We start from the raw sequence: 11,195 nt of genomic DNA, 5'->3' as shown, positions 1-11,195 counted from the left end.
ATATATTTCAAAAAAATTAAAGTGAATCATAATCCTTTTTAAACATCTATTGGTTACAATTACCACTGAGAGATCGTTTACAATAGTCGGTACTTTGCAAAAAAGTAGTGCGAGTAGACAGACAAGCAAATCAAAACAAATAATAAACTTCATGTTAATGGAATAATATTTTGTGAAATACCTTTATTTAGCGACACTTCTTGCATTTTCCACCTTTCTGAGTAAGTTCTCACTACTTTCATTACATTTATTATACCATTTAATTACAATATATATGAGAAAGCGGGATGAGAGGTTAGCTTTTTGTGGTACACAATCATTTTTTTTGCATGTGCAGGGTGTGCAGTATTTTTGGCCCCGCTGCAGCTATAAATAGAATACAATATTTATTTATTTTGATAAAATAAAAAGTATTTAGCTAGGATATGTTAGATTTTCAGAATCTAATTTGAAAGTCTTTGTAGTCGGGTCGTAGAACGGTGAGCCAGTTCTTAAATTCGCATTTTTCTATTTTGCAACCGGGTGATCCTGTGTTTGTCAACCAGTGTGTCCTGTAATAATAAAAGTACTAATTAATTACCTATATATACATAGCACAGGTTGGCAAAGGATAATAATGGATTAATTTCTATATAGCAAAAAAAGATTAAATGGTGAAAGTTTTTGATAGTGACCTACAAGGGAAAGTAAACAGCAGTGTTATGTACAAAATGTCCTTCAAAGCATTCTACGTTTCTTTTCCTCAATGATTTGGTATGTTTGTATATAAATAAATAATTGTAGCAATGAGCAATGGGTGTGATCCTCGTGTTGGCAGCTAATTTTTGATGAGAATATATCCCCCTGTACATATAATACTGTTATGATGCTATTTTCATTAGCGAACTTGCCAAATAGTTCTTGGGCTATTGACAATAAACATAATTCAAACCCTGACCAATTTCTTTTTCAAGGATCCCCAATTAATAACTTGTGATGTTGTAATTTACTCAACTTTCCCTAATGTCGTATTAGTTACTTTACTACAGGGAAATTAAATAAAAATTCTACAGCTTCAAGTTTATATTTTGCAATATTTTATTGCTCAATAACTTTTAAGACTAATTGTCTGCCCACATCATGTACAAAAAAAGAAATTTTATTTGAAGATTGGAGTAGATTTTGGTATAAATCTTTTCCTTTCTTTTCCTACAATTCGTCAGTTATAAGATTTTTGGTATTCTGTGAAAAATCTTATGAAAATTAAACATTTTATTTCTTTCCTTAATCGTGTTTTTGAAGGAAAATTAATTTTCCATAGCTCTTTAAAGATCTTTCTGAATGCTTTCTGGTACAACAAACTCTCAAATTGTTAAAAAGAAAATAAATGATTTTTATCAGAGTCTTCCCCATTTTATTTCACTCTTTATAGGATATTTCGGGAGATGTTTGATACTTTCCTCAGGTTGTGAAGACAATCGTTTTTTTTTTTCTTTGATTCAATTCAATTTTTTTATGGAACATAGCTCAAGATATTTTTCTTATTTTCAATAATACATATTTTTTAAAATTCTATTCACTACCGAAAAAAACACAAGACACCGCATAGTATGTATGTATGTGTTAAGATAAGACAAAATTGAAGAAGTAAGGAGTTGAATGAGAGTGAGGATTGACTGTTAATTAGGTCAAACATGCACAAAATGTACTATGTACTCACAATTCATCGATATATTCCTTCTTGCCCTGCATTTTTCCAAGAATTGTGCCTGATTTTGAATTTTTAACCCATCCACCAATTTTCCGTTTAACACACATGTCACGGCAATGTTTTGTGAATCCACACCCTTTAATTTCCAGAAGTATGGGGAGGGGGAGAGAGAGACAAAGTATCCAAGTAGAATTGCGTTGAATATCATTGATTAAGAGGTATTATATGGAATGGTAAAGAAGATTAAATTGCATTTCTTAGATCATATGGCAATTTTTCATTTGTAAGACAATAGATTATGTACTTTAATTTATGTACAAATTTATGTGCTCCAATTGACTGTTTCACTTCAGATATATACATAACTTACTTTCATTAAAATTTTGTCATTTAACAATTGAATATTTTAATTTTTCTCTCCATTACATGGAATATTATCAATTTTGATGATTTTTAATAATTTTATATACCTTGAACATGTCCAAATACTTCAAATTCCACCGATACATATGATATATTCAATTCAACACCCATTTTTTCTCGAGAAAATTTAAATAAAAAAACTTTGGTAATTTTCTTGTGATAATACCCAAATACTTTTCACAATAAATGGTTCTAAAGATATTTCTAGAAACTCAGAGATAACAAAATGAGAACTCTGTAGAGAAATGATCTTTAATCATTGTCTTCGCGATCGAAACTGAAAAGACTATTTATAAAAGCAAGTGATTGGATATTTTGCGAAACTTTCTTCGCTATAAGATGTACATATGTACATAGGGCATGTTGACGCATTGGCGCGTCAACGCGACCAACGATGCAACGCCCCCTGACAAAAAGTGAAAGAAGTTTTTTTTGGGGTTGACGTCTCTCAACGTCAGCACGACTTCCGCTTAATGATTAGCAAAACGCCACGCGATATTTTTTCCATGCGCAAAATTGAAGTATTTTATTAAAAATTAAAGTGATTTGTGGAAGAATAATTGTGTTTCTTTTTCCTTGCACCGTGTGCCTTCGTCAGCGAAATAATACTGCATTTTCTGGCGTTGTGTGTGCATTTTTTCCGTGGCAAAATTTTTTTTTTTGTCCTCCGACCCGGAGGCTGGTGAGTCATAGAATTGCCCTGTGTCATCTACAGGTACCCATCATCTGCCGTGAGTGCCTCTGCCACCTTACCTGACGCCCTGTGTCATCTACAGGTACCCATCATCTGCCGTGAGTGCCTCTGCCACCTTACCTGACGCCCTGTGTCATCTACAGGTACCCATCATCTGCCGTGAGTGCCTCTGCCACCTTACCTGACGCCCTGTGTCATCTACAGGTACCCATCATCTGCCGTGAGTGCCTCTGCCACCTTACCTGACGCCCTGTGTCATCTACAGGTACGTTTTGCGCTTACATCTTTTTTGGCCCTCCGATCCTTGGACAACAGGATTGTCCTTTGCCAGCGATAACCTATGCCAGCCATGGAACGCAGAGTCACCCTGAAAGGCCATGTGTCTCGCAAGGAGGCACGTACGGCGGAAATTGTCAAGGACTTGGAATGTGGGAATGCTTCGGAGGTCAGCACGATGATCACCCAGCTTCAGACTTACGAACCACAGCTGATTGAGATCCACCATACTATCCTCAAGGAGTATGGGGATTCAGAGGCTGAAACGAAGGAACATGAGGATTTGATGGCTCGCATACACCGACTTGAGAGGGACCTTAGAGTTGTCTTGCGAGAGTATCAAAAGGAGGTTCCCCAAGCCGCTTCAGGTCGAGAGCCGTCTCCATTGCCGATTATATCCGATGCTCCTACAGAAGGACGTCCGCTCCACACCGGAGCCATTCCCAAAATCCTCCAGCCATCTCTGCTGGATCATCTGGATAGTGAGCCCCCCAATCTCCATCCAGGCATTGATGTAGGATTACCCCCTACGCCAGGAAAAACCACGCTTGAATCCGCCCTAGCTTATCTCATGGAGCACCAGGCGAAGGCGGAAGAGCGTACCCAAAGAATGTTCGAGCATTTCCGGGAGTCTTTGGGAAGTCCGCGCAGTGGAAGCTTCAGCCCCCATGCGGCTGGTGAGTCCTTCCACTGCAAGTTGCCAACGCTGACGATCCCTGAATTCAATGGAGACCATACAGCATGGTACAATTTTAAGGACATGTTTGTCAGCATCGTCCACCAGAATCCTCGGCTTTCCAACATCCAACGCTTGCAGTACCTCATGACTGCAGTCACCGGAACTGCCAAGAGACTTGTGGCAAACATTTCCCTCACCGACCGCAACTACATCATTGCATGGGATGCGCTCTGTGCTCACTATGATGATCAGCATGCCATCGTACATCATCATGTCGAGAAGTTGAACAAAATGGCAGCTGTGTCTGCCCCCACGGTATCAAATTTTACTGACTTGTACACCACTACTAGTTCAGTATTGAATTCGTTGGATGCACTTGACCAAACCAACCGGGATCCGTGGATAATTTACTTGCTGCTGTCCAAGCTAGACCATGAGAGCAAAGTGTTGTGGTCTCGAGAGGTAGGCAGCCGCCAGCCTACCCTCTCCCGATTCATGTTGTTCATGAAGGATAGACTCCGTTCCCTTGAAGTATGCCAAGCGACCCCTGGACCGAAGCCCGCAGATCATGGAAGCAAGGGAAACACAGGGAAGCCTCCCCAGAAGTCAGGGAAGTCCAATGTACTGGCCACCACGGCCGAATCCGCGTGCCCCGCATGCAAAGCCACTGATCACCGGGTATTCAAGTGCCCGAAGTTCTTACGGATGTCACCAGCGGACCGTCTGGCTCTCATCCGTGAAAAGGGGTTGTGTCGTAAATGCCTGGTCAGCACCCATATGACGAAAGACTGCTCATTTGGGACGTGTACGACCTGTGCTGGACACCACAACAAGCTGTTGCATGAGGCCTTCAGACCAAATGCCCCACAGCCGGCCACAGGTGCGAAGGCACAAGAGAAGACGCAGCCTGCGATCCCACCGAGTGTCTCCACTCCGCCTCAGACCAACGACAAAAAAGAAGAAGCAGCTGTGTGCTCATCGCTGACTGAACCATCAGCACCAAGGAAGATTTTCTTAGAGACAGCGGTGGTGCACATTCTGGATAGACATGGCGTTCCTACCCAATGTCGCGCCTTGTTGGATTCCGGAGCTCAAGCCAATTTGCTGTCGCAGTCCCTATTCCAAAAACTCAAGCTCCCAAAGTGCATCTCCACTTTATTCATTGGGGGGGTTGTAGATGGGGGGACTAAGGCAAAATACCAAACCGAGTGTACTGTCCGATCACTCCATAACTCGAAGTACTTCTCCATGACTTGTCAGGTCGTTCCTTCCATCCTCCAGCAGGATATCCCAAATTGGTGTGTCAGTCCAGCATCAGTTCCCATCCCAGGCTATATGGAACTGGCTGACCCAACCTGGCACGTTTCTCAGCCAATTGATCTGCTCATTGGCAACGAGTTCTACAATGATGTGGTTTCCGGGAAGGTGCTCAGACTCGGGGCTCAATTACCTGTGCTGAAAGAGTCCGTGTTTGGGTGGATCATCTCGGGACCGTGCACAGTCCCGCCGGCAGAACCTGCTGCCCCTCAAGTTGTGGCAGCTACCACGCTGTCATCCATAGATACCTCAATTAGGAAGCTCTGGGTCACAGAGCAAGTGGAGGCCCCACGCAGTACCTGCCCAGACCATTTTGCAGCAGAAAAGATTTATAAGGAAACCACTACCCGGGATGATACTGGCAGGTATGTGGTCCACCTCCCTCTGAAACCCAATGTCGACAGGCTACACAACAACCTGTTCAATGCATCTCGTCAACTGCTTAGCCTTGAGAAACGGTTGGAGCAAAATTCAGAACTCAAAGCCCAATACCATGCAGCGATGCAGGAGAATCTGGATTTAGGATTCTTCGAAGAGGTTCCGCCAGACGAGATGCACCGCCCTTCCTATTATATGCCGCATCACTGTGTGGTGAAGATTTCGGGATCATCGATCAAAATCAGGATCGTGATGAACGCCAGTTCCAAATCTCTGACCGGGCTGAGCTTCAATGATGTCACCATGATCGGTCCCACGGTGCAGCCCGATATTGTGACCAACCTTTTGAGATTCCGGGAACACCAATTTGCCTTTTCATGCGACATTAAGAAGATGTATCCTCAAATCCTGATACATCCGCCCCACCGAGATTATCTCCGAATTCTTTGGAGGTTCGATACCAATGAACCAATCAAGCATTACCGTGCAAGAGGAGTGTGTTTTGGCGTAAGCTCTTCTCCCTTTCTTGCCACCCGGACGTTGATGGAGCTGGCAGAGATAGCATCAAAAACCCATCCACTCGCCAGTGAGCTTCTCCGGAAGCACTTCTACGTGGATGACTGCCTGGCATCTGTCCGGACACTGGAGGAGGCTCAGCGAGCTGTCCAGGAGCTCACAGAATTGTTAGCCACGGCAGGAATGTCCCTGTCAAAGTGGAATGCCAGCCACTCCTCCATCCTGCCACAGTCCTCTGCTGAGGAGGTCCTCGATGTCTTACCTGATGCGTCCGCTACTCTTGGCATGATCTGGCAAAAGACTCAGGACCGACTATCTTTCAAGTGGAAGCGTGAATCTCCATCCGTGCACACAAAACGGGTGGTCCTCTCAGTGCTGGCTTCTCTTTACGACCCGCTGGGTCTATTAGGACCAGTTGTAATCCTCGGAAAATTACTTATGCAAGCAATCTGGCAAATGAAGATCGGCTGGGATGAGCAAGTTCCAGAACCCATACTCGGCAAGTGGCTGAATCTCCTAGCATCCCTCCCCAGCGTTCAGGACATCTCAATTCCCCGCTGGATGTCGTTTTCAATACAGTCCACTATTCGGGAGGTTCATATATTTGCTGACAGCAGCAATGTTGCGTACGGAGCTGTCGCCTACTTGGTGACTGGGGACTCCCGGACGCAGCGGATTTCTCATCTCATGGTCGCCAAATCCCATGTGGCGCCGGCTGAACCAACCACAATTCCCAAATTGGAGCTATGCGCTGCATTGCTCGGTGCCAAGTTGCTCAGTAAAATCCGAAGTTCCATTGAAGTCACCGATTACCACATGTGGTCTGACTCCACAAGTGTGTTAGGACAAATACGCTCCAAGAAAATGAAGCTTGAACCATATTTCCTCAACCGTGTCACCCAGATTCTAGCACTGACGGACGCGGGAAAATGGCACTACGTTCCTACTGCTGTGAACCCGGCTGACATCATCTCCAGGGGGATGTACCCTCATGAATTAAAGGAATCCAATCTGTGGTGGCATGGCCCCGAATTTCTTACAATGGAGGTTGATGCGTGGCCACGTGATCCATCCCGCAATGAACCTGAAACTGCTGAAGTTCTTGCGTTGCCCGCTGCACCCGCAGTAGAGGAGAAGCACCCTTTGGATTCCATTCTCGCCAGTTCGAATGACTACCGTCGTATCCTCCGAGTTGTTGCATATGTCTTCCGATTTCTCTCTGCCATTCGATCCAAGCCACGGGAGAACGGACCCATCACAGCCTGTGAACTGGACCATGCAGAACAAACCCTCGTGAAGTTCACTCAGGATGTGCATCTGAGTGAGTTGGGGAATGCACTTGCAGACGGTTCCCTGTACCGAACTGGGAAACTCAAGCCGCTCCAAGGGTTGAGTCCCTTTCTGGACCACCTCGGTATTATCCGGGTTGGTGGCCGCCTTGATGAAGGGGCGGAATCGTATGACTTCAAGCATCCAATGCTTGTGCCCAAATCACGTCTCGCCTATTTGATCGCTCTTCATGTACACCAAGACCAAATGCATCCAGGACCCCAATTGCTACTTGCCTTAGTATCACACAAGTTCTGGCTCCTTGGTGGTAGGAGACTCACTCGCTCAGTGTCTAGAAACTGCGTGGTGTGTTGGCGACAGCGACCCACAATGCTTGCTCAGCGGATGGGCAATCTCCCTACAGAAAGGATCAGCTACGAATCTGCATTTGCGGTATGCAATGTAGATTTCTGTGGGCCAGTGTTGACCAGACCAGCCTACAAGAGAGGGGGAGTATCCTACAAGACATACATTTGTGCCTTCGTATGTAGCGCCACAAAGGCGGTACACCTCGAGGTTCTGGGAGACATGACCACCAGCTCGTTCCTTGCGGCTCTCACCCGCTTCTGCAGCCGCCGTTCAGCCCCGCGGAAGATTTTCTGCGACAATGGAAAGAATCTAGTTGGAGCCGATGCAGCACTCAAGAAGCTATTCCACGATCTCCAATCCCAACCTCAGATGCAAAATGAATGCTCCAATAGAGGGATCACTTTCCAATTTATCCCTCCTAGATCTCCCCATCATGGCGGCCTCCATGAGGCCGCAATCAAGTCTCTCAAACATCATCTTCGTCGAGAGATTGGCACAACAATTCTGACATTCGAGGAGCTCTCTACCGTCATCTCCCAGATCGAGGCTATCCTCAACAGCCGGCCACTGACGCCCCTCCCAGCGGGCCCAGACGAACAACCAGCTCTTTGTCCAGGGCATTTCACCACACTGAAGCCACTGGTGATGATGCCGTCTCAAGACTTCACAAACATCAACCCAGGCCTACTCACCCGGTGGCAGTTGTGCCAGAAGCTCCTGCAGCAATTCGCAATTAGATGGAAGAAGGAGTATTTGCAAACTCTTCAGAGGCGCAACAAGTGGACAAAGGAAGAGGAGAACATTAAGCCAGGGGATGTTGTGCTCATCTCGGAAGACGACATGCCGCCCTATGCCTGGCCACTGGCTGTTGTGGATCAGGTTCACCCTGGAAGAGACGGAAAGTGTCGCGTTGCAACAGTGCGCACTGCTAAGGGAGTTTACACCAGGGCAGTGCAAAAGCTCTCCAAGTTGCCCATTGATGAGGGATTACCACCCTCAGGATCTCCCCCCCCGCAGCATGTTGACGCATTGGCGCGTCAACGCGACCAACGATGCAACGCCCCCTGACAAAAAGTGAAAGAAGTTTTTTTTGGGGTTGACGTCTCTCAACGTCAGCACGACTTCCGCTTAATGATTAGCAAAACGCCACGCGATATTTTTTCCATGCGCAAAATTGAAGTATTTTATTAAAAATTAAAGTGATTTGTGGAAGAATAATTGTGTTTCTTTTTCCTTGCACCGTGTGCCTTCGTCAGCGAAATAATACTGCATTTTCTGGCGTTGTGTGTGCATTTTTTCCGTGGCAAAATTTTTTTTTTTGTCCTCCGACCCGGAGGCTGGTGAGTCATAGAATTGCCCTGTGTCATCTACAGGTACCCATCATCTGCCGTGAGTGCCTCTGCCACCTTACCTGACGCCCTGTGTCATCTACAGGTACCCATCATCTGCCGTGAGTGCCTCTGCCACCTTACCTGACGCCCTGTGTCATCTACAGGTACCCATCATCTGCCGTGAGTGCCTCTGCCACCTTACCTGACGCCCTGTGTCATCTACAGGTACCCATCATCTGCCGTGAGTGCCTCTGCCACCTTACCTGACGCCCTGTGTCATCTACAGGTACCCATCATCTGCCGTGAGTGCCTCTGCCACCTTACCTGACGCCCTGTGTCATCTACAGGTACCCATCATCTGCCGTGAGTGCCTCTGCCACCTTACCTGACGCCCTGTGTCATCTACAGGTACCCATCATCTGCCGTGAGTGCCTCTGCCACCTTACCTGACGCCCTGTGTCATCTACAGGTACCCATCATCTGCCGTGAGTGCCTCTGCCACCTTACCTGACGCCCTGTGTCATCTACAGGTACCCATCATCTGCCGTGAGTGCCTCTGCCACCTTACCTGACGCCCTGTGTCATCTACAGGTACCCATCATCTGCCGTGAGTGCCTCTGCCACCTTACCTGACGCCCTGTGTCATCTACAGGTACCCATCATCTGCCGTGAGTGCCTCTGCCACCTTACCTGACGCCCTGTGTCATCTACAGGTACCCATCATCTGCCGTGAGTGCCTCTGCCACCTTACCTGACGCCCTGTGTCATCTACAGGTACGTTTTGCGCTTACAGGGCACATATACAAATAAATTTAATTGAAGAACCGCATGTGCAAAAACTACATAATAATGCCATTACACATGTAATATTGAGAGCATGATATCTTTTATTATGTCAGTAGGGGAACGTGGCCCAAATCGGACCGCCGCCCAATTGCGACCGCCCCTTTTTCTCGTAAATGACGAAATATTATAAAATTAGTTTCACTACATTATGAAGATATTATAGTAAGATAATGTTAGCGCCTAAAATAAATTAATTTGGTACACAACAGGACTAATAAAAAATCAAAATTCATTTTCAGCACTTGGCCGACATTTTCTGATTTTAGAAACTAAGTTGATATGAGTTTTTTTCCCACTATTATGTCTCATATTATGCCGCGTTTCTGTAGCTTAGAGGGTCTAGTTTATTACTTGATTTACAATTTTTTGAAAGATTTTAGGTATTTTAAGTAATTAAGTGAAAATGTAATACATGCAGAATGGTCTAATTGCGACCCCCAAAATGTTTCAATTCGGACCGTCTATTTCCACCATTCACCACGGTAAAGCAGTCGCGCATGCGTGTAGTGGTGTGGAAGTGTCTCTCTCACACAGAACGCGCTGTGTTTTGATTTCGGGAAAATCAATATTTTTTCACGTTTCTTGAAAGTTTTTTCGCAGTGAAAATGTTCCTACAGCCAAAGGGGAGTGTAGTTAGTGTAATTTACGCATTCCTCAGAAGAATTTTCGTGGATTTTCTGGGAATTACGTCAGTGAGTGCGCAATTGTCGGTGTGTGTGAAAGTGTGTGTAGTCACCTCAAGGGCGAAATGTCAAAACAAATGTGGGGAAAATTGAAAATAAATTCTTGATTTTCCGGCTTTTCCGTGTATTTCATGGCAGTTTCCCTATTTATAGTAGTGATAAATGTGATCTACTAGTGAAAAACCCACAAATTACGGCAAAAAAAGGGGGTCGCATTTAGAACACTCGGGGGGTCGCAATTAGAACACCGTGGTGAAAAAGTGCAATTTTAGCAACTTTTTTTAATTCCATTATTACTCAGAACAGGTAAGAGATAGAATGTTTGCATCTATAGAACAAAGTTAGCCTATTAAATGACCTTTCCAATGGTACCAAACTTGGGAAGATTTAATTCATTTTAATATGACTTTTTTCAATCCTTCTGAAACAGAATTTAGGGGGTCGCAATTGGGCCACGTTCCCCTATACAAAGTAAAATTCTTTCTTTTATCAGTTTCGAAAGAATTTTTCTTATCATTGATCAATCATTTTATTTTGACGTTATCATCGTTCTTTATCTGCCTTGTCCTTGGTACTACTGATTTACTTTAATTTACAATTCAAGACAGAATATTGAGAGAGAAAATAAAGTTTTTTATGTAAAATGGTAAAAGGAACCATCTTGTTAGAAGAACGAAAAAATTGCAAACTCATACTTGGACCCACATCTTTCGTATTAATTGCT

General features: G+C 44.8%; 4 protein-coding genes across 5 annotated transcripts in view; 3 read left to right on the top strand and 1 right to left on the bottom strand.

Annotated features, from left to right (window-relative positions):
- The first annotated feature begins 109 nt into the window (after positions 1 to 109).
- LOC129788534 (phosphopentomutase) overlaps positions 110 to 11,195 on the top strand; it is a 26,129-nt gene continuing 15,043 nt past the window's right edge. The window contains exon 1 of one of the 2 annotated variants that reach the window (XM_055824673.1): positions 110 to 221. The gene's annotated coding sequence lies outside the window, so the exon portion shown is untranslated. The remainder of the gene's footprint in view (positions 222 to 11,195) is intronic. The other variant, XM_055824678.1, reaches the window with a different exon arrangement.
- Positions 155 to 2,401, bottom strand: LOC129788543 (acylphosphatase-2). Its single transcript, XM_055824720.1, has 3 exons — positions 2,161 to 2,401; positions 1,700 to 1,826; positions 155 to 551 (listed from the first exon to the last, which is right to left on the bottom strand). Exons 1-3 carry the CDS (start codon positions 2,222 to 2,224, stop codon positions 437 to 439), a joined length of 306 nt encoding a protein of 101 aa, XP_055680695.1. The 5' UTR covers positions 2,225 to 2,401; the 3' UTR covers positions 155 to 436.
- LOC129788540 (cytoplasmic dynein 2 light intermediate chain 1) overlaps positions 170 to 11,195 on the top strand; it is a 38,588-nt gene continuing 27,562 nt past the window's right edge. The window contains exon 1 of the mRNA XM_055824712.1: positions 170 to 221. The gene's annotated coding sequence lies outside the window, so the exon portion shown is untranslated. The remainder of the gene's footprint in view (positions 222 to 11,195) is intronic.
- Positions 3,157 to 8,679, top strand: LOC129788348 (uncharacterized). Its single transcript, XM_055824315.1, has one exon. It carries the CDS (start codon positions 3,157 to 3,159, stop codon positions 8,677 to 8,679), a length of 5,523 nt encoding a protein of 1,840 aa, XP_055680290.1.

The sequence above is a fragment of the Lutzomyia longipalpis genome, chromosome 2 (assembly GCF_024334085.1).
Source record: "Lutzomyia longipalpis isolate SR_M1_2022 chromosome 2, ASM2433408v1".
In the NCBI taxonomy this organism is placed as follows: Eukaryota; Metazoa; Arthropoda; class Insecta; order Diptera; family Psychodidae; genus Lutzomyia; species Lutzomyia longipalpis.
This window is presented reverse-complemented; position numbering and strand designations above follow the sequence as displayed.